Below are 26,078 nucleotides of genomic sequence, written 5' to 3'. Positions count from 1 at the left end.
GCAACAATGTTGAACTTGTGCTTGAATCAAAAGTTCAACCTCTCTGGTTTAATCTTCAATTATATTCTCGAGAATGTAAGAGGGCCGACTTGGGCGATGTATCCCAGATTCATCCAGATGCTGATCAACGAACAATATGAAAATCCGCCGAATGATGGAAACCTCTACACCTTTCATGTGCCCACAAGTCGTCAGTTCACAGAGATTAAAACAAATGAATGGGTAATGTTACATGATTGGATGTATGCAGCAGAGAGACTGCCGTTGGTCAAGGAAGCTTACAGAAAGTACAGAGAAGCACTTCGAGCAAAGCAATAAAGAATTGCAGAAGCTGAAGCAGAGGCTGCAGAAAAGGAAGAACGATTGAAAGGAAAAAGAAAAGGAAAGCAAGCAGCTGAAGATGAGCCTTCAAAGAAGAAAAAGGCATCAGAAAACCCCGAAAGACTAATGGGTGCAAGCTTTAGAGCTGCTGAATCTGAAGAGCATCGTCAACATATCCAAGATATGCAAGAAATTTACGCGATGCAAGAAAGAGAAAAGAGAGAAAAGAGCCTCAAAAGACAAGAAATGTCAGAATCCGAAAGACCGGTTGTAGTACCGGAAGAAGAACAGTCACTGAGTGATTTTGTTGATACATTGTTAATAAATCCTGACGAAATCTCAGCAAGCAAGAAAACACCCCCAAAGAAGAAGCCAACAGATGAAGGATCTTCCAGAGTTCCTCTAGTAAAGCCAACAAGGATCTCAAAGCCACCGGTTCCTCCACAAAGGGTTCGTCCATTTCAAGAACTTTATGATAAACTTGTCAAAGAAACCAGTCCATCTGCAGCCAAAGAAATCTGTCTCCTCTAGAACCAAGTGAATGACACAAACATCTTGAGAGAAAAGTTAAAGGGTCAACGGAAGAAAAACAAAGAAATGAACGCTTATGTGGCCAAACAATTAAAGTTCATAAGATTCCAATAGCAGGGGATTGAGAAATTGTACAGAATGATAAGGAGTATGTGTGCCAAGACAGAGATAGAGCCTATGTTCTCCTTCGAGGAAGTTTTCGACTTTGATGCCTTCATAGAAGAAGAAACAACTAGAAAAGCCAAAGAAGTCGAAGCTAAGAAAAGGCGTCTGGAATCAAAGGAAAAAGTAACTGAAGGTGATGAGAGTGATGAAGAAGAGGTTGATAGGAATGAAATGCCTGCCAAACTTATCGAGTGGGGATTAGAATAGGAAGTCATGTATGAGCAAGAAGATGGAAAGACCTTCTCCCCACAGCATCCCGAGTGGTTCAAAAAGGAAAGAGAAAAACTCCCTAACTTCTATCAGGTAATAACTATTGAGAAGACTGAGGCCACTGACAAAATTATCAGCTGGATGTACAGCAATCTCAGGGGAATGTTTGTGGTCAAAAGAAGAGGTGGAGTAATTCAGTACTTCCAAATAGGGTTTGATCTCTTTTCACTTCAAATATGGGATCTACGTGAGCTCGGCCGACTGGATATACTAAATACAGGAGATAGAAGCGTTGGTGGGGATTTTGAGCGTTTAATTGCCAAAGAATGTAACAAAGGTTTCCCAAATCACAAGCCGTAGCGTCCAAGAAGAAGAGTGTCCAAAACAACCAAAGATCCAGTTACTGGAAAAGACAAGGTGACGTGGGTGATTAACCCTGCTAAAGTTGTCACAAGAATCAAGATTCCAGACGAAGTTCCAGTATGCCTGAACCAGTTCAAAAAATGGTTTTATGATAGCTGCGCGGGTGAAGCAGTGATTTGATCAACTGAAAATGTAGATATCCGAATCTTGGATCCAATGGATGTGTTTATGTTTGGACTCTCTGATCTAACAGTGCTAAATGCAAGCCGTATAAATGTTGGAGCTGGAAACACTAATCTTGAAGAGGCCATGTTATTTCAGCGAGCAGTGGATCGAGCTTGGAAGATAAAGAGAGAGATGCTCGACCTCGTAGATAAAATCGAGAAAAGAAAGGAAACTGAGGAAAAGAAGAAGGAAGCAAGAAAGAAGAAAAAGCATGAAAGGAAGAAAGAGAAGACTTCCGCGTCATCAACAGAGCCCACCACAACTTCTCACACAACATCATCACCTCCGGCCTCATCTACATATGAGGCCACTATGGAGGATCCACCAACAAGTGAAGCTGTTATTATCCATGAAACTCCCGTCACAACAATCGAAATTCAAGCATCACCAGAAGCAGCAGGGCATGAAGAAGTCCCCCAAGAGCATGAGAAGAAAGCTACAGAGAATCCAGTGGAATCTATAGAAGAATGAAAAGACAAGTACGCAACGATCTAGGGGGGATATTGTTGGAACTTTTGAGATCGTTCATACTTGTACTGGATTAGTTTAATTATAGTTTGTAGCTTATTTTATAGTCTAGGGGCTTATTTTGTAATTAGTTGAATCTTGTAAACCTGATTTGGTGTAGTTAAGATTCCAGCATAATTATAATTATGCTGGCAAGTCAGGATCTATAAATACCCCAAGCATTGTAGCCCTAGCCAAGCTTTTGGCTCTTTGGTGAATGAAGTGTTGTTTACATTCAATCTTTTGATATTGTGCTCTAATCAGATTTCCAAGGTGCTCTATTGATTTATATACTTGTTTGGATTCAATACAACACTTGTTGTATTCATCAATCCACTAGCTTCATCTTGATTCTTGATTATTCTTAACTTTTTCATAGTTCAAACACTTAATCAATAGGTGTTTTGGACTAAAACAATCAACCACTCTGATCCAGATTGATATTGGTATCTACAGTTATGTCTAGGAGCAGAACATGTTAAACCATAAAACATACCAAGAGTATCAAAGGTAGATGAAATCGAATGTTTAAAGAAAACCTCTAACTAAAACTAAAGTTTAGTTTCTAGTTCCGGAGATCATTTGGGTAACTCAGATGTAGGGCTGCAAACGAACCGAACGAACACGAGCAAGACCTTGTTCGTGTTCGTTTGTTAAGAAATATATGTGTTCATGAACAATTACAAAACAATATTTTATGTTTGTTAAGGAATAGAACTTGTTTGTTTTTGTTTGTGTTTGTGTTTGTTTGTTAATTTTAGGCAATGGACAAAAAATGAACGTTAATGAACACAAATGAGCACAAACTAATGTTTATGAATATAAATAGAAACAAACGAACATAAACAAACGTTCATGACCAAAATATATAGAGTAAATTACAACTGGTGTCCTTTACGTGTTTATCAAATTACAACCGGTGTCCTTTAACTAAAGAAATTACAGGCTCTGTCCTTTATGTTACCAGTTTTTAGCATGTTATATCATTTAGCCCTAACCTAGTTAAGTTTTTTGATTAAGTCTTACCATGTGCCTTTCACGTGAGGGCAACATGGTCCTTATGTTACCATAATATAAAATTGAGATGAAAAGACCATGTTGCCCTCAAGTGAGAGGCACATGGTAAGACTTAACCAAAAAAATTAACTAGGTTAGGTCTAAAGGACATAACGTGTTAAAAACTAGTAACACAAAGAACAGAGCCTGCCTGTAATTTCTTTAGTTAAAGGACACTGGTTGTAATTTGAAGCAAACATAAAGAACACCGGTTGTAATTTACTAAAATATATAATACTTTGACACTTATTAAATATTTTATTTGTCATGGTTCTAAATATTTAAATAGACTATAAAAACTAAAAACACTAATGAACTGTAGAACGCAAAAAAACATGTTAGCCAACGTTCACAAAAATAAATATACGAACACGATCTCTGTTTGTAACGAACTTTTCATCCAACCATTCATCAAACTGTGCTAAACGTTTGATAGGTTTGAAGCCCAACTCGGAAGTACGTCATCACCGGGTAGAAAGGAGGAACACACCGTGTGACACAGACACCCTAAGTAATGTTGAGGATGACGGTTTCCCGTTTGACGTCGACATCACCGTCGGCGGCGACCTTATCGACGCCGTTTTCATGGTGGTCCGTCAGTTATCAAACACCTTTCATGAAATCTATGAATAACCCTCGTCGTTTTCCACTCTTCTTTTGCTCCGATTCAAACCCTATCTCCACCATAGACTCTACTCAAGAATCTTCATCTAAACAGGTAAGTTAATTACGCTACTAGTTTTTGTAAAACCCAGCCTTAATTTGCAGGGAGTAATTGATTTGGTGATATTGTAGGGGAATTTGAAATCTGGGTTGTACCTAGTGGGAACTCCAATTGGAAACCTAGAAGACATTACGTTAAGGTAGTTACACTTGAGAAATAGTTTGTTCCCAATTGTTTGATGACGTGTCAATGGTCATATGGGCCGTATGATGTGTTTTGTGACAAAGAAATGACTCATGTAATCGGTGACCATGGTTGTAAAAATCACTAGGCGTTGGTTGGGCGGTGGGGTACTGACTAGCGATTAATGGGGATAAGCGGGATTAATCGAATTGAATTTTACATGGAATTTTTTTGAACTTATATATACAAAAATTTTCAGAATTATATATATAATTTTTCAAATTTATTAATGGGATTTGGATTAATAAAGTATAGAGTAAATTGCCAAAATCGTCCCTGAGGTTTGGGTATGTTTACCATTTTCATCCAAAACAACTTTTTCGGTCCTTCACTTTTGGGATTTTTTGCCATTTTCATCCAAACGGCTGACTTTTTTGCCAAATCGTCCCTGAGATTTGAGATTTTTTGCCATTTTCATCCAAATATCCAAATGTTCGATAGAAAAATAAAGCAAATTAGATGTTTGGATGAAAATGTCAAAAAATCTCAAAAGTGAAGGACTATATTGGACAAAAAAGTTGTTCTGGATGAAAATGACAAACATGCCCAAACCTCAGGGCAAGGTTTAAAAAACGGAAACGAGTTTCGAGGCGTTTTCCCTTCGCCTCACGAGGCGTAAGCCTCGAGGCGAACCAAGGCGTAGTTAAAAAATAAATATAAATATTATATATCTTATAAAAATAGTAATACTAACTAAATTCATCATCAAATTCATCAAAATAATAAAAAACACACATAAAAAGACATAAATTGATTGAAATTGACACAAAAACATCAAAAACAAATATCAAAAAACCCTGAGGCGCAGCCTTTTTAGCGCCTCAGCCCCTCCGAGGCGCACATACAGTATAAACCCCCTGAGGCGTGCCTCAGAATCGTTTTTTTGCCATTTCGCCTTGAGGCGTGCCTCGAGGCGCACGCCTCAACCATTTTTTAAAACCATGCCTCAGGGATGATTTTTGGCAATCTACTCTAAAGTATACCTTTTCAAATACTTTAAAGATCTTGAACAGCTCAAACCGATTTTGACTGCCTCTGATCGATTAACGATTTTAGGCCCGACTAGGTGAAATTTAATCAGTGAACTACCGATTACCACTTAGTCGCCGATTTTTACAACACTATTGCTGACAAAGTTAAACGGCCTGTATGACCTTTTTTGCTCGGTCGTATGACGGAGAAATGGTCATATGGGTCATATGAGTTGGTGGTAGCCAATTTTGCTGTAAGATGTGTTTTGACTGACAAACAAATGACTGATGTGACCACTAATAAGGTCAAAAATCCCGTATGATCATTTTCACTCTATCATGTTATCTGCATGATGTGGTCCAGTAACACAAAAGTGACTGACCATATGACCATTTTTTGCCTTGTCATACAAACCGTATGATGACGTCACCTGGTATCTGTATAGCATCACTGGTGTATCTATTCTATAGCAACAACCTTGTTTGATTCAATTTCTGACATTATTTCATAAACGCAGAGCTCTGCGTGTGCTAAAATCAGCTGATGTGATACTTGCAGAGGATACAAGACACTCGGGCAAACTACTTCAACACTACAGTATTAAAACTCCCCTTGTAAGTTCATCTGTTTCTTCATAAACTTCACAATGTTTTCCCAGTTCATGTTATTTCTGATTTCATAAATTAGTTTTATAGCTGAGCTATCATAAATTCAACGAGGCCCAAAGAGAGCAGTCGATATTGAAGAGATTAATTGACGGTGAGATCATAGCACTCATCAGTGACGCTGGGACACCGGGCATCAGCGATCCTGGCTCTGAACTGGTATGTATATCTTAGTGTTTGGATCTTGGTATTTAAAAAGCGTGACGCTCTCTGAGGCAAGAGCTTTACGCTATGCAGTTAATATCGGTGGGATATCGGTTATCGGTCCTCTACAAAATATCGGTGTCAAGTATTGGTCCGGAATATCAGTTCCGATATTATCGGCGATATTGACCGTTATTTTGGATGCCTTGGTTGATGTGGACTCGCAGGATGATTTCATGGCTTACGACATAGTTGTCAATAGCGAATAGCATGGTGTATAGGTCCATGCTTGCTATATGGTCTGTAGCAATAGATAGCGGTCTTTAATTTCTTTTAGTTGTAAATATCATATAAATATAGCTATAAAATAGCTAGTTTTTAGGTTTTTGTTAAATATACATGTAAAATAGTGTATTTTTTTTTTTTTGGAAAGAATGTAAAATAGTGTATATACAAGGGTATTTTGATATAATAGACATATAATTTTTTTAAATTTTTTTTCTAGTGTGTTGCTATTTATAAAATAGCGCCCGCTATTTATCGCTATTCGCTATGTAGCATATAGGTATTTTATCGCTATTTGTCGCTATTCGCCATTAACAACTATGACTTACTATTAGATCATGTTTCAAATATCGTCACTTTTGAGTTTTGACTTTTGATATTACTATTAATCTTATATATGTTTACGTTTTATATATGTATATGTACAAATCCTGCAAGATATTAAACTTACCGATATCTCACAGATATCCCACCGCAATAACCTATATCTCAAATATCGGCCCTTGACCGATATTTGATTTTGGACCGCATTAACTGCATAGACTTTACGTACGCGAGTTGTTGCTCTATGTACAACCAGACGTTGTATCTTTCTTGTCACTTTCACCTTTGAGGTGTTGCTCTATGTACAATCATCGCCTTGTCCCTCAGACGCGCTTTTTAAACGAAGGTTTGCAAATGCATTTTTAACGCTAAATTTTTTTGTGCATATTGATGTAGGCAAAGTTGTGTGTGGAGGCGAATATTTCTGTCATACCAATTCCAGGACCTTGTGCATTTGTGGCTGCTCTTTCAGCTTCGGGTTTGTCTACAGAAGAGTTTTCATTTGGTAATTTTATTTTAAAAAAAGGGCTTACGTTATTTAGTTTTTATGTTTCTGTGACTTCTGCTCCGGTTTTACTAATATAAAATAAATGATGTAGTTGGGTTTCTTCCCAAAAATGCGAGTGCAAGAAGAGAGAGACTGATGGTTTCGGCAAATGAAGCGGCTACTCAGATATTCTATGTTCCGCCACATAAGCTTTCACAGTTTCTTGAAGAGTCTTCGGACATTTTTGGTGACTTGAGGTAGAATTTAGTTTATTTTAATGTTTGTTTGTATTATCTTGTGACGAGTTCCTTGTGTTTTATTAACTAAGAGAGTTCTGAACTTGTATTTTTTTTTTTTCAAATTGCAGGCGATGTGTGATGGCACGAGAGATAACAAAAATGCATGAAGAGGTGAGTATATGTGAAATTTACTTTTTTTCATAGTGATTGTGTTTGTTTGTTTTCTGTTATCTATGTTGGTGGCTTTATTAAAAAATCTTTTGTTAAATATTTAATGGAAGATGTTATCTATGTTTTGAAGATTTTAACTGCATCATTTTGGTCAACTCAAATTATGGTTTTTAAAAAACGGTTGAGGCGTGCGCCTCGAGACGAAACGCCCAAAAAACGATTCTGAGGCGCGCTTCACGGGGTTTACATTGTATGTGCGCCTCAGAGGGGCTGAGACGCTAAAAAGGTGCGCCTCAGGGGTTTTTGATACTTGTTTTTGACTCTTTGTGTCAATTTCAAGCAAATTATATCTTTTTTATGTGTGTTTATGATGATTTTGATGAATATGATGATTAATTTAGTTAGCATTATTATTTTTGAAAGATATATAATTTTATATTTATTTTATAATTCCGCCTCGGTTCGCCTCGAGGCTTACACCTCGTGAGGCGAAGGGAAAACGCCTCGATACTCGTTTACGTTCTTTTAAACCTTGACTAAATTAGGTAACATGTCAACATGAGTCTGCTCATGTTATCGAACGATTCAAAACGGCCCCCTCTTCTAGAGCATGTTAGCTTGAAACGAGTCCAAACTAATACAACGGGTCACTAGTACAAATATTCTTAAAAGTGTATAATAGTACAACGACTATCAAAACAGGCTTATTTAGAACATTCATGACTAATATATGTATTAGTTTTGGCGAGGTACTCTAGGGGAAGCCAAGTCAGCATTCTTTGATCGCCAACCCAAGGGAGAAATCACATTTTTGATTGAAGGAAAACCGTTTTGTGAGGATGAAACGCCATCAGAGGCTCAACTCGAGAGTGAATTGGGAGCATTAATCTCCAACGGGCATAGCCTTTCTTCGGTAACGCCTTTTCCTAAAAATATTCTTTTAAAAACTAACCGAATCTTGAATGTTTGTTGAATTTTGATACATGTTTTCAGGCTGTCAAATTGGTGGCTGCAGGATCATCAATGAAGAGAAAAACAATATATTCACTGGCATTAAGAAAATTTGGAAAACAACATGATGGATTAAATGATGTAGATTGATGCATATGATCTTATTAGGTTTTGTTCTAGTTTTACATCTTAATCATAGGTTGTTTTTTTATTTATTTTTATTTTGTCAGTTGAAGATGTGGTTTTGCATTTGGTTCCCATAATTTGGAACATGCTATTTTACAGTTAGTGATTGTGTGCATTTAAATTATGCATATGATCTTATTAGTTTTTTTTTTTTTTTTTTTAAATTATTTTTATTTGGATGCTTTACCTGAAACCATATACCCACGCATACATTAGTGATTGATGCTAAATGAGTGCATACTGTTTTAAACTCGTTATACTGATGCCAAAGCATATACAATAGCACTGTAAGGCTACTACATGTGTTTGGTGCGTTCTTACAATGGCCGTAAAACAACGCATTTTTCATCGTCGGTTTATTGTAAAATCAGTTGGGTCAGTACACATAGGCCTTTGGTTGATGAACTTGACGTTTTCTAATTCCCATGCTTCACAACCAATTCAAAATACATGCTTTAACTTAGAGTAAATTTTCATTTTACTCCGCAAGATTCGACCAAAATTACCACTATAGTCTAAATAGTTTTTTTCTTTCCATTTTAGTCCAAATAGTTTTGTTTTCTGCCATTTTTGTCCCTGACTTTTGTCACTTTTTACCATTTTCATCCAACTCACTAACTCCATTTAAAAAATTTAGTTAACTTAGGTGAATTTTGGTCAAACCACATTTTTCTTTCTTTTTTTGCAGGTGCGATGGTATAGGGATGGTGTTGTGCCGGTTTACAGTGAACATGATGGCGGTGGTTGTTGGTTTTACGATAATGGCGGTGGTGTTGGTTGATGACGTGGGTGGCGGAAAGTGGCCGGTGGTGGTGGTGATGATGAAGGCAGGTGGTGGCGATGATAGAAGATTGTGATGGGGTAGGTGGTGGGAGGTGGTGGTGGTCGATGAAAATGGCAAAAAATGACAAAAGCCAGGGACTAAAATGGCAAGAAAAAAACTGATTGGACTAAAGTGGCAATTTGGGTCAAAACTCAAGGACTAAAATGGCAATTTACTCTTTAACTTATTATCTTGTAAGGCTATGGGGTGTGGAGGAGGCAAGTCCTTGGATGATGCACCTTCATGTCATCGCCACGCCAACATCTAAGGAGGATGTCCTTCTAAGGATGGATCAAGGGAAACGGAGGATGAGTCTCCCTCATTTTTTTTTTTAATTTTGGCAAATTAAATATGGAGTTAACTTCTGTTTTGCTCCCTATGGTTTGGTCACTTTAACAGTTTTGCCCCAATCATTTAAAAACGACCATTTTCCTTCTTAATGTTTCGATTTTGTCACCAGTTTGTTTCCCGGCTCTAACTCCATCCATATTATATGTTAATTGAAAGGGTATTTTTGTAATTTCAAGTTAACATACAGGATCCAAGTACCCTTATGTTATACTTGAAATTACCAAAATACCCTTCCAATTAACATACAATATGGATGGAGTTAGAGCTCGGGAGCGAACTGACAACAAGATCGAAACATCAAGGAGGAAAATGGTTGTTTTTAAATGATTGGAGCAAAACCGTTAAAGTGACCAAAGCACAGGGAGCAAAACGGAAGTTAACTCTTAAATATGCAATATATATATAAAACTAAAATTAATTTTAACTCTAAAATAAATATTAATTCCTACATTACGTTAAAAAACAACCTAAACTTATAAAAAACTAATTAAAAAACTACTAGTCTTCATCCGGCATGTCATCATTGGGTTCGTTTTGTGTGTTGTTCCAAATGTATTATACCGTAAGTCCGCTTGAAGATTTTGATGTGTGTACTCGTTACGTATAGAAAATCCGTTTAAATCTTGTTGTTCTACACTTATTGGAACAGAATTTACGTTAGACACGTTTTCGTCGTATTCACAAATCGCTTTACCTTCGTCTCATGTTGAAAATCATAGTTTTCAATTCTAGACACAATTATTAATTTCAAATCATTAAATGATGAACATCTTCAGTCTTCATAAATTGATGCTCAATTTTAGACACAATTATTAATTTCAAAGCAATAAATGATGAACATCTTTAGTCTTCATAAATTGATGTGATTTGTTTGTGTGTACGAACAACAATTCAAACTTATGATGTAAATAAGGTCAAAAGCCTTTAAAAATACAATATTATTGACCTCAACTGTGAAGGTTATAGCATTCAAATTACCATTGACCCATTGTTTTCTTTAACAACAAAACCGCATTTTCATTCCTTCCACCAACAAATTAACATAACAAGATGCGTGAAGACATGACTAAATCCAAGATCTACACTACACCAAATAGAATATAAAATATTAACGTACAGAACAGTTCAAGCGAAACAAATCAAACTTTACATTTGGATATTAAATCTTCTCCAATCGCTCCAAGATACCCGAACATTCTCTGACCTTTGATTCTGTTGGAACTTTTTAGATCGTTCATACTTGTACTGGATTAGTTTTATAATAGTTTGTAGCTTATTTTATAGTCTAGGGGCTTACTTTGTAATTAGTTGAAACTAGCAAACCTGACTTGGTGTAGTTAAGATTCCAGCATAATTATAATTATGCTGGCAAGTCAGGATCTATAAATACCCAAGCATTGTAGCCCTAGCCAAGCTTTTGGCTCTTTGGTGAATGAAGTGTTGTTTACATTCAACCTTTTGATATTGTGCTCTAATCAGATTTCCAAGGTGCTCTATTGATTTATATACTTGTTTGGATTCAATACAACACTTGTTGTATTCATCAATCCACTAGCTTCATCTTCATTCTTGATTATTCTTAACTTTTTCATAGCTCAAACCATGGTTGCAAAAGTCGTTAGGCGCTCCCTAGTCGGATTCGGGAGTAATCGGGAAGTACTCGGTTTAGGCGGGGATTACTCGGGGAGTAATTGGCTTGAGAGACCAGTACTCGTGCCTCGGCAGCCTACCTTGTAACGAGTACTCGGGGAGTACTCGGAGCCTAGGCGGGACTTTTACAACCATGGCTCAAACACTTAATCAATAGGTGTTTTGGACTAAAACAATCAACCACTGTGATCCGGATTGATATTGGGATCTACAATTTGGTATCAGAGCCTTAGTGCTCTTGGTTATTGAGTTTTTGTTAAGATTTCTCAAAGTTTTGAAGGTTTTTCAAAATTTTGGACTTAAAATGGATTGATCTGGCGTGTTTAATCGATTGGTTGTTGTTAATCTGTGATTAGGGAGTCATTTTGGACATTTTGATGCATCAAAACATGGTTTTTGAGTCGTTTTTTAGTGATTAGAGGGTTTTAGTTCGTGTTAAACCCTCTGGTTAGCGAAATTAACTTGAATATAGCGAAGACGTTTTGAAGGCAGCGAAGTTATTTTTGAATATAGCGAAGAAAGTTTTGAATTTAGCGAAGAAATTTTTGAATATAGCGAACAACCTTTGAAAAACATCGCATAATCATCAATTTCGCCGACTAAAAATCGAGCGAAGTTGTTGATTGCCGGCGAAATAGTGCCAAGTGTCCCTTTAGCGAAATTATCGAAGGCGACTTCGAGAACTGTGATAAAGAACCACAGCGTTTTTATCACGGTGTACAGCGAAATAAGCCAAACTAACGTGTGTGTTTATTGTATCAGCTGAATTAGCTTCTTCGCTCGTGCAGGATATCTCCGTGTACCGGCGAAGACAATAGACCAGCGAAGATCATCGGCGAATTTGGTTATGTTTCTCTAATCTCAGATAGATCTCCGGCGAAATTATCTTATTTACCGGCAAAATTGTTCACCAGCAGTCTTATCAGCGAAATTAACCTCTGATCAACTTTCTTTTGTAAAAAACAAGCCAAGATGTCGTTGAATCAGCTAAGTCCAATTGCTCAAGCTGAACTTGAGACCGGAACCACCACTAGACCACCAAAGTTGAAAGGAGCTGAAGATTTCAGTGCGTGGCTCTCAGTCACCGCTGGACGCCACATTCCAACGGTGGTTCGAGGAGATGCGGTAGTCGCTAACAATGACGCCACAACCTTCACTAACGAAGACAAGGCCCTAATCCAACGCGATCGCCGTGCACATGCCGCCTTAACCATGGCTCTGTCAACTGATGACTGCAACATGTTTGAAGAACACCGAACTGCAAAATGCAAATGCACTCTGGAATGCATTGATTGAGTATTATGAGGGAAATGAAGAGCTAATTGAAAGCAAGAGAGACATGGTGCAGAAGCAATACGACATGTTTTGTGGAGTTCGTGGAGAAAGTCTTTCCGATCATATTAGTCGCTTTCTGAATATGATGACCAAAATAAAGAAGGCAGGAAATCTTGTCACTAACCGTGCTGCTATAAAGAAGCTGCTGGACTCACTCCCAAAGGAATGGAGTTTGCAATGCATTATGATCAAGAAGGATTTCCTCAATAATCCAAATCCTGTCACTCTGTCCGGCTTAATTAACACTCTAAGACCTTTTGAAATGGATGTCAACAAATGAGAAATGAACACTGCTGGCTACACCTCAAAGATCAATCAGACTTCTGCTGGAATAAAGAATGTGGCATTCCTTGCTTCAGGTGGCATCAGTCAACAAGCTTCTGACATGATCTATGTTAACACTTCCGCAAGCATATCAAAAGCTCCACAACCTAGTGAGAAGACTGTCACAGATGGAGATACACAAGCATTGAAAGTGTCTACTGAATGCGTGGCACTTTTTAACATGTTTCTGAGTAGCTATGAAGCTTTAATGTCAGGGGAGCTCAAGAAGGAGATGTTCACTGCTGAAGACATGTATCAGGTTGATCCAGATGACATGGAGGAGATGGATTTGAAATGGCAGATGGCCATGATCACTCTAAGGTTGAAGAAATTTCAGGACAAGACCGGGAACCGTGTGGGTCTTGGAAAAGCTAGATTTGACAAATCCAAACTGAGATGTTACAACTGCAAGAATCTTGGTCACTTCAAGCGTGATTGCCCCTTGTTGAAAGAAGAGAACATTGAAGCAACTCCTGCTGTAAAACAAATCACTATCGAAGAAAACAAAAACAACGCGTCTCCTAACACACCAAAACCCTTGGTTGTTGAAGATTATGATTGGAGTGAAGAAATTGCTCAAGCCAAGGAACAAGTCAACAAAGCTCTCATGGCAAAGATCTCAAGTGGGTCATCATCAAAACAGTTTGAGAAACAGACTGTTGGAATTCCAAAAGGTGACAACGTTGCTGACAAGGGTCTGAAAAGCATTCTCACCTCCCCGGAGCCTGAGATAGAAAAGAATTCTGAAGAAGCTAAGGAGCATGCTCCTAAGGAGTCATCTGACCAGAAGAAAGACAAAGAAAAAGTCTCAGCCGTAGCAATGAAAACAGAATCTTCCAAAGAAAAAGCTGACAAAGACTTGGAAAATAGTATTCCACATAACTTTAAAGTAAAGTTATGCACGCCAGCATGCGTTGATGTCGTGGCACATTACAAGTCTCTTAATCTAGAATTTGAGAGACAGAAAGACAAAGCTTTAAAATTTAACAAAGAGCTTAAACAGAACGAGGCCGCATATCAGAGAAAGTTGAATTCAACTTTAGCTGAAATGCAAACTCTAAAAGAATTTGTGTTTAGAAAAGATTTTATCATTAACGATCTCACAGATAGACTAGAAAAAGCTTTGAACGAAAAGAATAAATTGCAAATTATCATAGACAAATGGAATGTCAGTCAAAAGGCCTTTACTGACATCAAATTGCCAATGACCAACGTATGTGAAGGACGGGATCCGGTATAAGGATAGGCAAGGAAATGAAAGACAACTCTTCTTTCCACCACATAGCAAAAACTATGTGCCTATGCCAACTCCTCATCCCGAAAATGATTTCATTGATGAAAAGGCCTCTGTAGAACAAAACGACTCTTTTGAAAACGAAACAACCGCTAACATTTCTAAAAGTAATGCAGATCCAATTGTGTGTAAAGAAGATGTGTGCGATGAGGATGGAGACTGCGGCGGTTCAAAAATAGGGATAGGTTATTCAGGCGACAGTTATTCCACCGTTAACTGGTTCGCCTGGAACTGTTCTAAGAAAAACAATATTCCGGATGAATGTAATAATTTAATTAGGACGGATGACTGTAATGGTCGCGTGCCTAAATTTAACTATGTGGATGACTGTAAGGGCCATGTGCCTACATTTGAGACCCGTGATCGTGAACATGCTATGTTTGAATGTCATGATTTAAATTCTGCATTTTGTGATGATAAAAATGAGTGTGAATCTCCTGTATTTGTGCCAAAATTGAAAAAGAATAGCTTTGGAAAATTCCTCACCGAGGAAATTACAGAATTTATTCCATCTCGAACAGGTGTGACAGATTCAGAAAAGAAAGTCACTGAAGATCACAGCAAAGAAGACTCAAGCGTTGCTGCCTCAGAAAAGCAAAAAGAGACTTCAAATCCTGATGAAGAGCAAGAATCAGAAACTTCAAGTGAAGATCAAACAACAGAAGGTGAAAGCTCCGAAGATTCAAGTGACGAAACAAATGACGATCAAAATTCAGAAAGTTCAAGTGAAGATCCAAGCTGCAGTGATTCAAGTTACGAAGCAAGTGAAGAGCTAAATTCAAGTGAATATCAAACATCAGAAAGTTCATCAGATTCCGACATTGATGAAGAATGTTCAGAAGATGAAAGTCGAGTTGACAAGAAAATGAAGAAAGCAGAAAGCTCAAGACACTCATCACATACATCATCTTCCAACACCAAAAGACCCAGACGTAAACGATGTTTTCGCTGTGGTCATTTAGGACATACAGCGAAACATTGTAAAAACAAGAATTTTTCTAAACCAGAATATGATTTTGTCAAAAATTTCACATATCAGCTTGATTATCTTAAGAAATCTGTTAAAAATCTGGTCAATTCAACAGCTTATTTTTGGAAACAAAAAGAGGACATTGTGGCTCAAAACCATGATAGATTCAAAATGAAGCAAGTCTGGGTTCCCAAATCAATCTAATTTGTGTTTATTCTTGTATTTCAGAATAAACTCCAGAAATGGCTTCGAATGCTCATGGAATATATCTGGCATGTCGATAGCGGATGTTCAAGACACAGACAGGCTTGAAGGTACTTCTGAAAAACTTTCGTTTTATTGATGGTGATTTCGTGTCATTCGCTGGAGACGAGAAGGGAGGGAAGATCGTTGGAATAGGAGATGTGGTGTCTGAAGCCCTCACATTGGAAAATGTCAACTATGTTCCAGAATTGTGCTACAATCTCATGAGTGTATCACAAGTCTGTGATAAAGGAATATCGGTGCTTTTCAACAACATGGAATGCTTGTTTCTCAAGCCTGAATATGTCGTTCCTGCAGAAATGATCATGCTCACTGCTCTAAGACAAAACAACACATACGTGCTCAACATGAAAAACGCCAAGACAAATGATAACCTGACCTGTTTGATCTCAAAGGCTTCAGAATCGGAGTCACTGCTTTGGCATAGGCGATTGGGGCATGTAAATTTCAAAAATATGAACAAACTCTTTAAGTTAAACTTAGTAAGAGGACTTCCGTTAAAATAATTTCCTTTTTCTGAAAAATGTATAGCATGCGCCCAAGGAAAGCAACACAAGAAATCGCACAAGTCCAAAGCAGTGAACACGATTACTGCGCCTCTTCAGTTGATGCATATGGATCTTTTTGGTCCAATAAGTGTTAAAAGTCTTGCTAAAAGTTCTTACTGTTTGGTGATTACAGATGATTTCTCTCGTTTTTCATGGGTTTATTTTCTTGAAGCAAAGAGTGAGACAGCTGATATTCTCAAGTCATTTATTCCCTTGATTGAAAACGTGACCAAATTAAAAGTGAAGTCAATCAGAAGCGATAATGGTTCTGAATTCAAAAATCAAACCTCAATATCCTTCTGTGCAGAAAAAGGAATTCATCTTCAATACAGTGCAGCCAGAACTCCTCAACAAAATGGAGTTGCTGAACGTAAGAACAGAACGTTGATCGAGGCCGCGAGAACCATGCTGGTGGATTCAAAGCTTCCAATCATCTTTTGGGCAGAAGCAGTAAATACATCATGCTACGTTCTGAACAGGGTTCTCATTGTAAAACCACACGGAAAAACGGCATATGAACTTCTCTTCAAACGGAAGCCGCTTATTAACTTTTTTACACCATTTGGATGTTCGTGCACACTACTAAACACTCAAGAAAATCTCATCAAGTTTGAAGCAGTGGGTGATATCTGCTATTTTATGGGATATTCATCCACACAGAAAGCCTACAGAGTCAACAACAAAAGAACGAAGATGGTGATTGAATCGTATTACGTTGACTTTCAAGAAGGAAACTACACTAACACTGGAAGTACTCCCGATTGGTTTTATGATGTCGGTGTGATTTTCAACACCTTTGAAATTCCAGAAGATACTCCTGAAGCAGAACCTGTTGAAGATGCTCAAGTTGAACCTCTGTTTGATTCTTTAGATATTGGTGTAACTCCTTTCACTACTCGTTTCTCTCCATTCTCTGCTGATCCACTTCTCTCTGTGGATGAAGTAACTGGTGACACTTCGCCTGAGAACACCCCTGAAAACGGTCCTTCTTCTTCACAGGCGAATGTGGATGAACCAACTCAAAAAGATGACCTTCCAGTAATCTACGTTGACGAACAGTTCACCAACCTTCCGCAGCAAATTGAATCTCAGACAAATGCAGGTTACAAGACAAATCACAATCATCCTCTTGAGAATGTCATAGGTGCAGTTGAAGAAGGAGTACGTACCCGTGGTCAGTCATCAAGCATCACAAAGGTCTCTATGCAGCTTTTCTCTCGCAATCTGTGCCACGTGACATCAAAGAAGCTATTCAAGACTCCAGTTGGGTTCAGGCCATGCAAGAAGAACTCTCTCAATTTCGCAAACTCAAAGTTTGGGAGTTGGTAGATTTACCTGAAGGAAAGTTTCCAATTGGTACTAAATGGGTCTTTCGTAACAAGATGGATGATCGTGGAGTAGTAATCAAGAACAAGGCTAGATTGGTGGTGCAAGGTTTCCGTCAGGAGGAAGGGATTGATTACGAAGAAGTTTTCGCTCCAGTTGCAAGATTGGAAGCAATTAGAATATTCCTGGCGTATGCATCATACAGAAATTTCAAAGTTTTTCAGATGGATGTTAAGAGTGCCTTTCTCTACGGGAAGGTAAAAGAAGAAGTCTACGTTTATCAACCTCGAGGTTTCGAAGGTCCTCATTTTCCAGGTCGATACTTCAAGTTGGACAAAGCTCTCTATGGTCTTCACCAAGCTCCACGGGCTTGGTATGAGACTTTGTCAACCTATCTGTTGAAATGTGGATACACCAGAGGAACGATTGACATGACCCTCTTCACCAAAAGAATAGGAGAAGATGTGATGCTGGTTCAAATTTACGTAGACGATATCATTTTCGGGTCAACTAACGAGGAGCTGTGTAGAGAATTCAAGACCGTCATGAAGGAAAAGTTCGAAATGAGCATGATGGGAGAGCTCACGTTCTTCTTAGGGCTAGAAGTGAAGCAAAAGGAGGATGGGATTCTCATTCATCGGGCTAAGTACATTCGAGATATTCTCACGAAGTACAACATGAACGACTGTAAAGTTGCTAGCACCCCGTTCTCCTCTCAGACGGAGCTTATTCTGGATCCTCAAGGAAAACCAGTGAACAAGTCCTTTTATCGCTTGATGATCGGTTCTCTGATGTACTTAACGGCAAGCAGGCCTGACGTTATGTGGGCAGTCTGTCTCTGTGCTCGCTTTCAGACAAATCCCAAAGAATTACATGAAACTGCTATGAAGCGCATCTTCCGCTATCTTAAAGGAACTCCGAAACTAGGTCTTTGGTATCCTAAAGATAGTAATTTTGATCTTATTGCTTATTCTGACAGTGATCATGCAGGTTGTAAAGTAGATCACACTGTATCAGGAGGATGTCAATTCTTGGGAAATCGTCTGATCTCCTGGCAAAGCAAGAAACAGACAACTGTTTCCACTTCCACTGCTCAAGCAGAATATACCGCGGCCTACAGTTGATGTTCACAAGTTCTCTGGATACAAAATCAGTTGTTGGATTATGGAATCAACATCATGAAGACTCCAATATTCATCGACAATGAGGCATGTCTGGGAATTGTGAAGATTCCCATCCACCACTCCAGAACAAAGCACATCGAAATTCGAATTCATGCAATTCGAGATGCTTACGAGAAAGGATACATTCAAGTGGTGCCAGTGGATACAACACAACAGCGGGCCGACATATTCACGAAAGCCTTTGACAAAACTCGATTCAACTAGCTGGTAACCTAGTTGGAAATGGTTAATTTCCTTGAATGGAAATGAATCTTGTGGTCCAAAATCATTCGTAAATACTCTATCTTTTGTCAATATTAAAAAAAAAATCTTTTGTTAAAAGTAAAACAAGTATCGTAAAACGTTGCCCACCAAAAAGATTTTCTGATATTTAAAATTTCATTTTCGGGCAAACGGACTCTCGAAAATAAAGATTTTAGGGGGATATTCCAGAAAATCAAAAATTAGATGCTTGTGTCTGACTCCTGTTAGAGGAAATGATAGAAAATTGCTAACACTTTGTCATTTCTTGCAAAACAGAAAACAAAAAGAAATCGGGGTTCCAAGCAACGACGTGTCGGTAGATTTGTTAGTGCATACGTCTGTCGACTTCGTCTTGTATCGAGTCTTGCATTGTTCAGGGCACGAATTTGGAGATAACAAGTCAAAAGTCTAATTCCGCATGAAATGGGCTTAGTATAATTCCACACGGAATTAAATAGTAATTCCGCTTAAAAGGTTAATTTCGCATGAATCCCTAATTCCGCATGAGTTGTTATTTCGCTTGAACATGTTTGATGCAGAATTAGGTAGCCTATAAATAGTAGATTTGTAATTTCGTTTGAGAGAGTCTTGTATGTGTGTTTCCGGAGCCGAAGTGCTGCCGAAGTGTCGTTTCGCTGTAAAACTTTGTCAAGTTAATCAGAACGACTATTAAAGTGAATATCTCGCTGAATCCAACTCAATATGTCTGTTTCCGCCTTTCGTATTGAGTAGAACGCCTCTAAACGACTCGTTTCGGGTCCGTATACGATTCTACAAGTGGTATTAGAGCTCAGGAGGAGGAGTTCTAGCAAATTCAGCCTGATTTCATCTTATTTTCTAACTTCTACACCTTCTTTTCTGAATTGAATAAGTTTTAACGGTCAAAATGATCTGAATTTCACACATCATAAGCAAAATTGTGTTTTAACAAACCCTTGAGAAAATTGGACCTAAAATCAAGCTTAATCCGGATCAATTTGATAAAAGTTGGACCGAAATGATGACATCATCATAATTTCGCGTGGAATTACATCTTAATTCCGCATGGAATTACATTTATTACCTAATTTCGTTTGAAAATCTTGCTAATTCCGCATGGAATTAGTAATTTCACTCCAAAGAAGTTAATTTTGCTTGAACTGGTTCATAATTCCGCACGAAATTAAATTTCGTTTGGCTGGTTCACACGCAATTACCTATTTCGTTTGAAAAGTTTAATTTCGTTTGAGTTTAATTTCATTTGAAAGTCAGTTGCAGGTAATTTCGCTTGGAAAGGTTATTTTCGCTTGAAGTGATTTCGTTTGAAAGATTTAATTTCGTTTGAAAGTGTCTGTCTTGATAAACTTGTTACTGAATCATGGAAGAAGAATTCTACAACGCATTTGCCACATCCCCGACTACTCTGGCTACCATTGCTCAAAGCATGAACATGGAAAACGAAACCGGAACAATGCAAAAACCCCCGAAGCTAATGGGAATTGAGGAGTATTATGGTTGGAAATATAGATTCGAAAACTGGGTTCAAGCTAACCATTTGAGATCTTGGGAGTGTATTGAGAAAAAGTATGTTTTACAACGTACAGATTTGGGAGTTGAGAAAACGATTTCTGATTTTACAGATAAAGAACGTGACATGTACAAAGCAGAAAAGATGATGATAAGTTTACTCCAACAAGCTATTAAAGAAGACATATTCATATTGCTTCAACATGATAAGACTTCACGTTCAATTTGGGAAGCACATCGAATTAAGTTTGCAGGAAGTGAAAAGATGATCAAGAGTAAAAAGGCATTGCTAAAGAAAGAATTTGACTTGTTTACAAGTTTACCGGGAGAAGATACAAAGAAATTGATTGAAAGATAGTGTCACTTAGTATGGTCAATGTCATTATTAGATATCACCAAAGAGCGAGATGAATGGGTTGACAAATTGGCTGATGCGTTACCGCAAAAAGAATGGGGTACATTCTTGATGATCTTAAAGAACACCGGAGAATATGATGGCTTAACAATTTCTCAGTTCATCGAAAAGATTGAAGGACAAGATCTTGAACAACAAAAGATTGCTAGAATGAGCAATCCAAGTGCACAACAAGATGTTAAGATGTACTTCAAAGGGGGTGTTCAAGATGTTGAATTAAGTCCAAAAGTTCAAACTGCTTTCAGTGTTGAAAATTCATCTGTTTCAGTCAATCAAAGTCCTTCATATCCAAGTGTTAATCTGAAGAGTTCAACTTCAAGTTTTCAGTCTCAAAGCTCAAAAAGTGGAAATGGTTGTGTGACATAATGCAACATTGCATTGAATCTTCCGAATGGCCAAAGTTTTTCTGAAGAAGTTGCTAAGGATCACATGGCATTACTTGCCACAGTGCTGGAATCTTATGAGGGATTGGTTGCAGGAAGGATCAGAAATCCTATGCTAACAAAAGAGGATTACGATCAGATTGATGCTGAAGAGATGAAGCTCATGGAAATTAAATGGTGTTTAGCAAGTGTCTTGAGAAGAGCTGAAAAATTCAAATTGATTACAGGAAGAAATGATTTTTTGGATGCACATGTTTCTACTTTGGGTTTTGATAAATCTAAAGTTACTTGTTTTCGATGCAGGGAGAAAGGTCATTTCAAGAGAGAATGCAAAAACACAGAGGTAAGTGGAGCAAAGAATCCGTTTGGAAAAGATGATTACTATCGGAAAGCCATATATCAACAAGTTGCTCATCAACCGCATCAACAAAAAGAACCACAAACTGCACATGCTAGAATGATCGAAGATGAAAATAAGAAAACTTATTATGGTATCATTGATCAAGATGATGAAAAGGTGGTAGAAGGATTCAGCTGGGATAAATATATTCCACCTGACTCAAAAACAGTAGCACTTATCGCACAAATTGTTCAAGAACCTGATTTGCTGACTGAATGGATGAAAGTGTTTAATAGTAATGAGACAAATCAAGATGAAGAGTCGGTTTCATCATATGAAAGTTTAGAAAGAACAACAGTTTTTGATCAAACACCATCTGATTCTGGTTCTTCAGATGATAGTTCAGAAAACACAATTGTTTTTGATCAATCACCAACTGATGACAGTGGTGATGATGAGGAAGAAAGGCATATTAATGTTGCAAAAACTCATTTATCTCCTGAAAGTTTTCAATTTTATTTTGCAGATCGCTTGAAGAAGCTGAAGGAGAAACAAGCAGCAAAAGAACAGAAAACGAAGAAATGTGAAAGTGTTATTCAAAAGGTGAAGTCTGAACAAAGTGAAGAAGTTAAAGACGTTGAGAAGATTGTTGAAACTGAGAAGGTGATTGAAGTTGATAAAGTTGTTGAAGTGGAGAAGATAATCGAAGTAGAAAAGATTGTTGAGATCACCAAACCGTGTCTAAAATGCTTGGAATCTTGCAAGCAGTGTGAAGAGAAAGATGAAAAGTTGACTGAGTTTGAAAAGATGAAAGAACAATTACTGTTCAATCTCAATTATGTGAAAGAGTCGTATGACGTGTTAAACAGAACAGTGACTGGTCTACAGAAGAAAAATTCTGAAAGAGAAGATGCATTGACTATGATGAATGTAGTGATGATGTCGAAGCAAAAAGCTATCAATCATTACATTGAGGAATGTGCAAAGCTAAAACAAGAGTTGGAAACAGAGAAGATTGAAAACGAAAGAATTAGAAGACTGTTGCAAAGTTATTCTAGTTCTGATTATTTGATTGATCGAATCTATCCAACTGTTGCAGGTTTGGAAGCATTTCAAGATGAGAAGCCCAAGAAGAAGGATACTGGTAAGAAACAGAGTGTCAGTTATAACAAGTGTCCACCTCCGATCTGGGAAGGTTATTCTCCCAGAAAACCAAATGAGGAGCAAGTCGAAAAGGCAGTCAATATAAAGTTAAAATCCGATATAACAGATGATTTACCAGAAAACATTGACGTCACTTTTACATCGTCTGACACTGATCATGAGTCCGAGTTAATAAAAAAAGGTGGTCGATCAAGTGTTGGATAAAGATGAGGAGTCTGAGTCAAAGTCCGAGTCTGGAAGTGCAAGTTCGTCGGTCAACCGTTCAAAGACGTCGGTTAAACGGGTTTACAATAAAGAGTTTCTTTTGTTAAAATCTAATTTGAAGGATGAAACATTCGAAGATGCATACACTTTGAATGATTCTGACAAATTATATTCTGATAAAGAATTTCCAATAAGAAGTGTTCAAGTTGAAAAGATAAAAAAGGTTTTCAAACTAACAGAAATCAATATCTCTGAAATAAAAGATGTAAATCTTACTGAAAAACCTAAAAAATACACTTCAAGAGTTCAACAACGATTAAACAAGAAAAAAAGGTTACAGTTCTGGTTCTGGTTTTCAAAAGAAACCAAACCATAACGGTAATTTCAAAAAGAAAGGTCTTGGTTTTATTCCACCTGAAAATTATAAACATGAAAAAACTTCTAAAACATATACAAAATTTGTTCCAGGGACAAGCTGTGAAGAGGAATCAAAAAGCACATTCTGGAAGCAATCAAATAGAGAATTCCTTGCCAAGAAGCAAGAGAAAGTGAAGAATGGAGCTTATCAAAGAAAGGAGACAAGAACCTGTTACAAATGCAATGAAGTTGGTCACATTGCATGGAACTGTTCTCAAGCAACAAAAACAAAACAGGAAGTCTCTAAAAAGCTCAAAGAAAAAGTTGTTGAGAAAAATGAACCACCAACTGACAAATTTAAAATTTTTGAAAATTCAACATATGAAGTTGGTGAGTGTTCAAAGACAATATTTTATAACAAGAGAGCTGAGAATGACAACAAAATGTGGGTTGTTAAGAAGTTTGATGTAAAATCTGGCGATGAATCTGATTCCACAAAGTCAGAGGAGCCACAAGTAGAGGTTAAAGAAGAAAACTCAGTGCCTCCAATGGATGATGTTAATTTTCCACCATTGAGGATTGAGAATTTTAAATTAAAAGTTGGTAAGGTTGAGATCTCAAATCAATTCTATTCTGAAAAGAAATAATTTGATGTTGAGAAAGTGTTTAATGGAAATGTTAAAAAGATTTTTGGAAAATGGTCGAGGGAAAGGCTAAAGGGGTAAAGGACTTTTATGAAACAAAGAAAGCAACTTATTACCCAAGTGAAGTTGAGGAGGAAACATCCAAGTTTGGTCAGGCTTGGATGGCAGTTTTTCACAAGTAAAATCCTGACTTGCCGGAGCTCCCAGGTTGGTAAGAGTGGAGCAGGAATCGGCATCATTCTTTGTTTCAGGTTTGATTGGTTTGTTCTAACAAGTGGTAAATCAGGGACATTAAGTTGTACTGGATTTTCTACAAGTGGTATGTTTGGTTTGTGAACCTACAAGTGGGTGAAAACAAGGTGATGAATTGAACCCCTAACCTACAAATGGTAAAATCAACAAAACTTATTTTCTGGAAAATTCATTTTGATTAAAACAAACTTAAGTGTTTTGAAATCATAATGAGAAAATAGTTTGTTGTTAGGGGGAGTTCTGATTGTTTTTGCCAAGTGGGTAGCGATTTGAAGCTTGAAACAACAGTTGTCAAGTTTCTTGTATAGTTTGTTTTCAAGTTTCTTTAAAGTTTTTGAATTTTAGGGGGAGTAAGAAATTTCAGAAAATCCAAAAACATTAGAAAATTTGAAAAATCCAAAAACATTGAAAAATTAAAAAAAAAGAGTGTTGTTGAGAAAAGAGGAAATGATAGTACATCAGTGGACTATCACAACATGCTAAAGATTTGGAAAGTAAAAATGTGATAAACAATCTCATTGTGGATATGCCAGTAGGTTTTTACACATTCAGTAAATTGTATTCGAGATATAAACCTAAATTTCAAACTTACTTATATCATGGGGAACATTTCTTGGATATATGGGTAACCCCCGAAATCTTGTTTGAAAGGTCCCTCTTTCTGAGATACTAGGTCTTTATACTCAGTGATATCTGGGTATTATCCCGGGACTTCTGATTTTGCGAAAGCAATGGCCTAGTCCCCGTATAATACTTTGCATTTGCTTGAAATATAGCGTTGCCCTCAGTACAAATATGATGAAACATTGAAAAATGCTAATCATGTGCTGTTGAAGAAAAGATTCTCTAAAGGGAACACACCTAAAGTCGAACCGTCATCTCTTTGCTGAACGGAAGTTCTGACCTGAGCTCTCACGGTTTCGCATTTAACCCTTTATAGATATCATCTAGGTATACTCACCTGTAAGACTGAATATTGGGATCTGGATACGGGAGTATATTCAAGTGGTGGGACACGCGAATAAGTTCAAGTTCTTAAGACACTAATCTCGTATCTCGAAACAGTTGAACTTTGTGTGAAAATTTGAGTGGAACAGTATACTGACAATCTAAGTGAATTGTTTAGAACTTAAAATGTTCAAAGCTTAACGGTGTTAGTGATTTTTCTCAAAAACTGATATGATCCTCTTACACAAACTCACAAAAATATTGTTTGAAAATATTTCTTTACTGCATTTCTTTAAAGTTAAAAATCCAAAAATATTTTGGTGTGTTTTAGCATAAAATTTTGAAAAATTCAAAAATATTTTTGACAACTGGTGTTGAAGAGCTGATTTTCAAAATTCCAAGTGCTAAACATGATGAACATTTCGTGAGGGGGAGTTTGTGTATAATGAGAAAAGATTTTGAGTGTTTGGCCTACAAGTGGTCATCTGAAATTAATTCCTGCAAGTGATGAATAATTTTGTCAAATGTTAAAATTGTGAAATTTATTGTGAGGTAGAGAATGTGCAGGATAGTCAGGTTTCAGATCCTGATTCTGAGTGATAGAGAGCCAGGTTCCGATACCTAAGGACTTTGTGTTTTCAAAGAGCCAGACTGTGATCCTAGCATATCGAAAAGGGGAGTCTGAAGACATCTAAAAGAGTCAGCATCCGAGGAAAGATTATTTGTTCGAAGGGAGTCTGTTGGTGCTGATGAAAAGAGAGGAGAAAAGATTGAAGAAGTTTTACACTGTCAGATACTTCGGAGAGAGGAGAAAGACTGATAAAGACTGAAGACGTTGAAGACT

The 26,078-nt window shown here is 37.4% G+C and overlaps 1 protein-coding gene across 1 annotated transcript; it reads left to right on the top strand.

Annotated features, from left to right (window-relative positions):
* The first annotated feature begins 3,765 nt into the window (after positions 1-3,765).
* On the top strand, positions 3,766-8,833 carry LOC110935806 (ribosomal RNA small subunit methyltransferase I). The gene is made up of 9 exons (XM_022178159.2): positions 3,766-4,096; positions 4,174-4,241; positions 5,775-5,871; positions 5,953-6,081; positions 7,072-7,180; positions 7,275-7,419; positions 7,530-7,572; positions 8,312-8,485; positions 8,566-8,833. Exons 1-9 carry the CDS (start codon positions 3,893-3,895, stop codon positions 8,671-8,673), a joined length of 1,077 nt encoding a protein of 358 aa, XP_022033851.1. The 5' UTR covers positions 3,766-3,892; the 3' UTR covers positions 8,674-8,833.
* The last annotated feature ends 17,245 nt before the right edge of the window (positions 8,834-26,078 follow it).

Source organism: Helianthus annuus, chromosome 2 (genome assembly GCF_002127325.2).
Source record: "Helianthus annuus cultivar XRQ/B chromosome 2, HanXRQr2.0-SUNRISE, whole genome shotgun sequence".
Classification (NCBI taxonomy): Eukaryota; Viridiplantae; Streptophyta; class Magnoliopsida; order Asterales; family Asteraceae; genus Helianthus; species Helianthus annuus.
Note: the sequence above shows the minus strand (reverse complement) of the source record. Positions and strands in the feature narration are given on the sequence as shown.

Excerpts from the sequence above, each read along its gene's own strand:
- LOC110935806 (XM_022178159.2), top strand. The coding sequence starts at position 3,893 with ATGTTGAGGATGACGGTTTCCCGTTTGACGTCGACATCACCGTCGGCG. Across the intron at positions 6,082-7,071 it reads GCGATCCTGGCTCTGAACTG|GCAAAGTTGTGTGTGGAGGC; the intron begins GTATGTATATCT and ends ATATTGATGTAG. Across the intron at positions 7,420-7,529 it reads GACATTTTTGGTGACTTGAG|GCGATGTGTGATGGCACGAG; the intron begins GTAGAATTTAGT and ends TTCAAATTGCAG.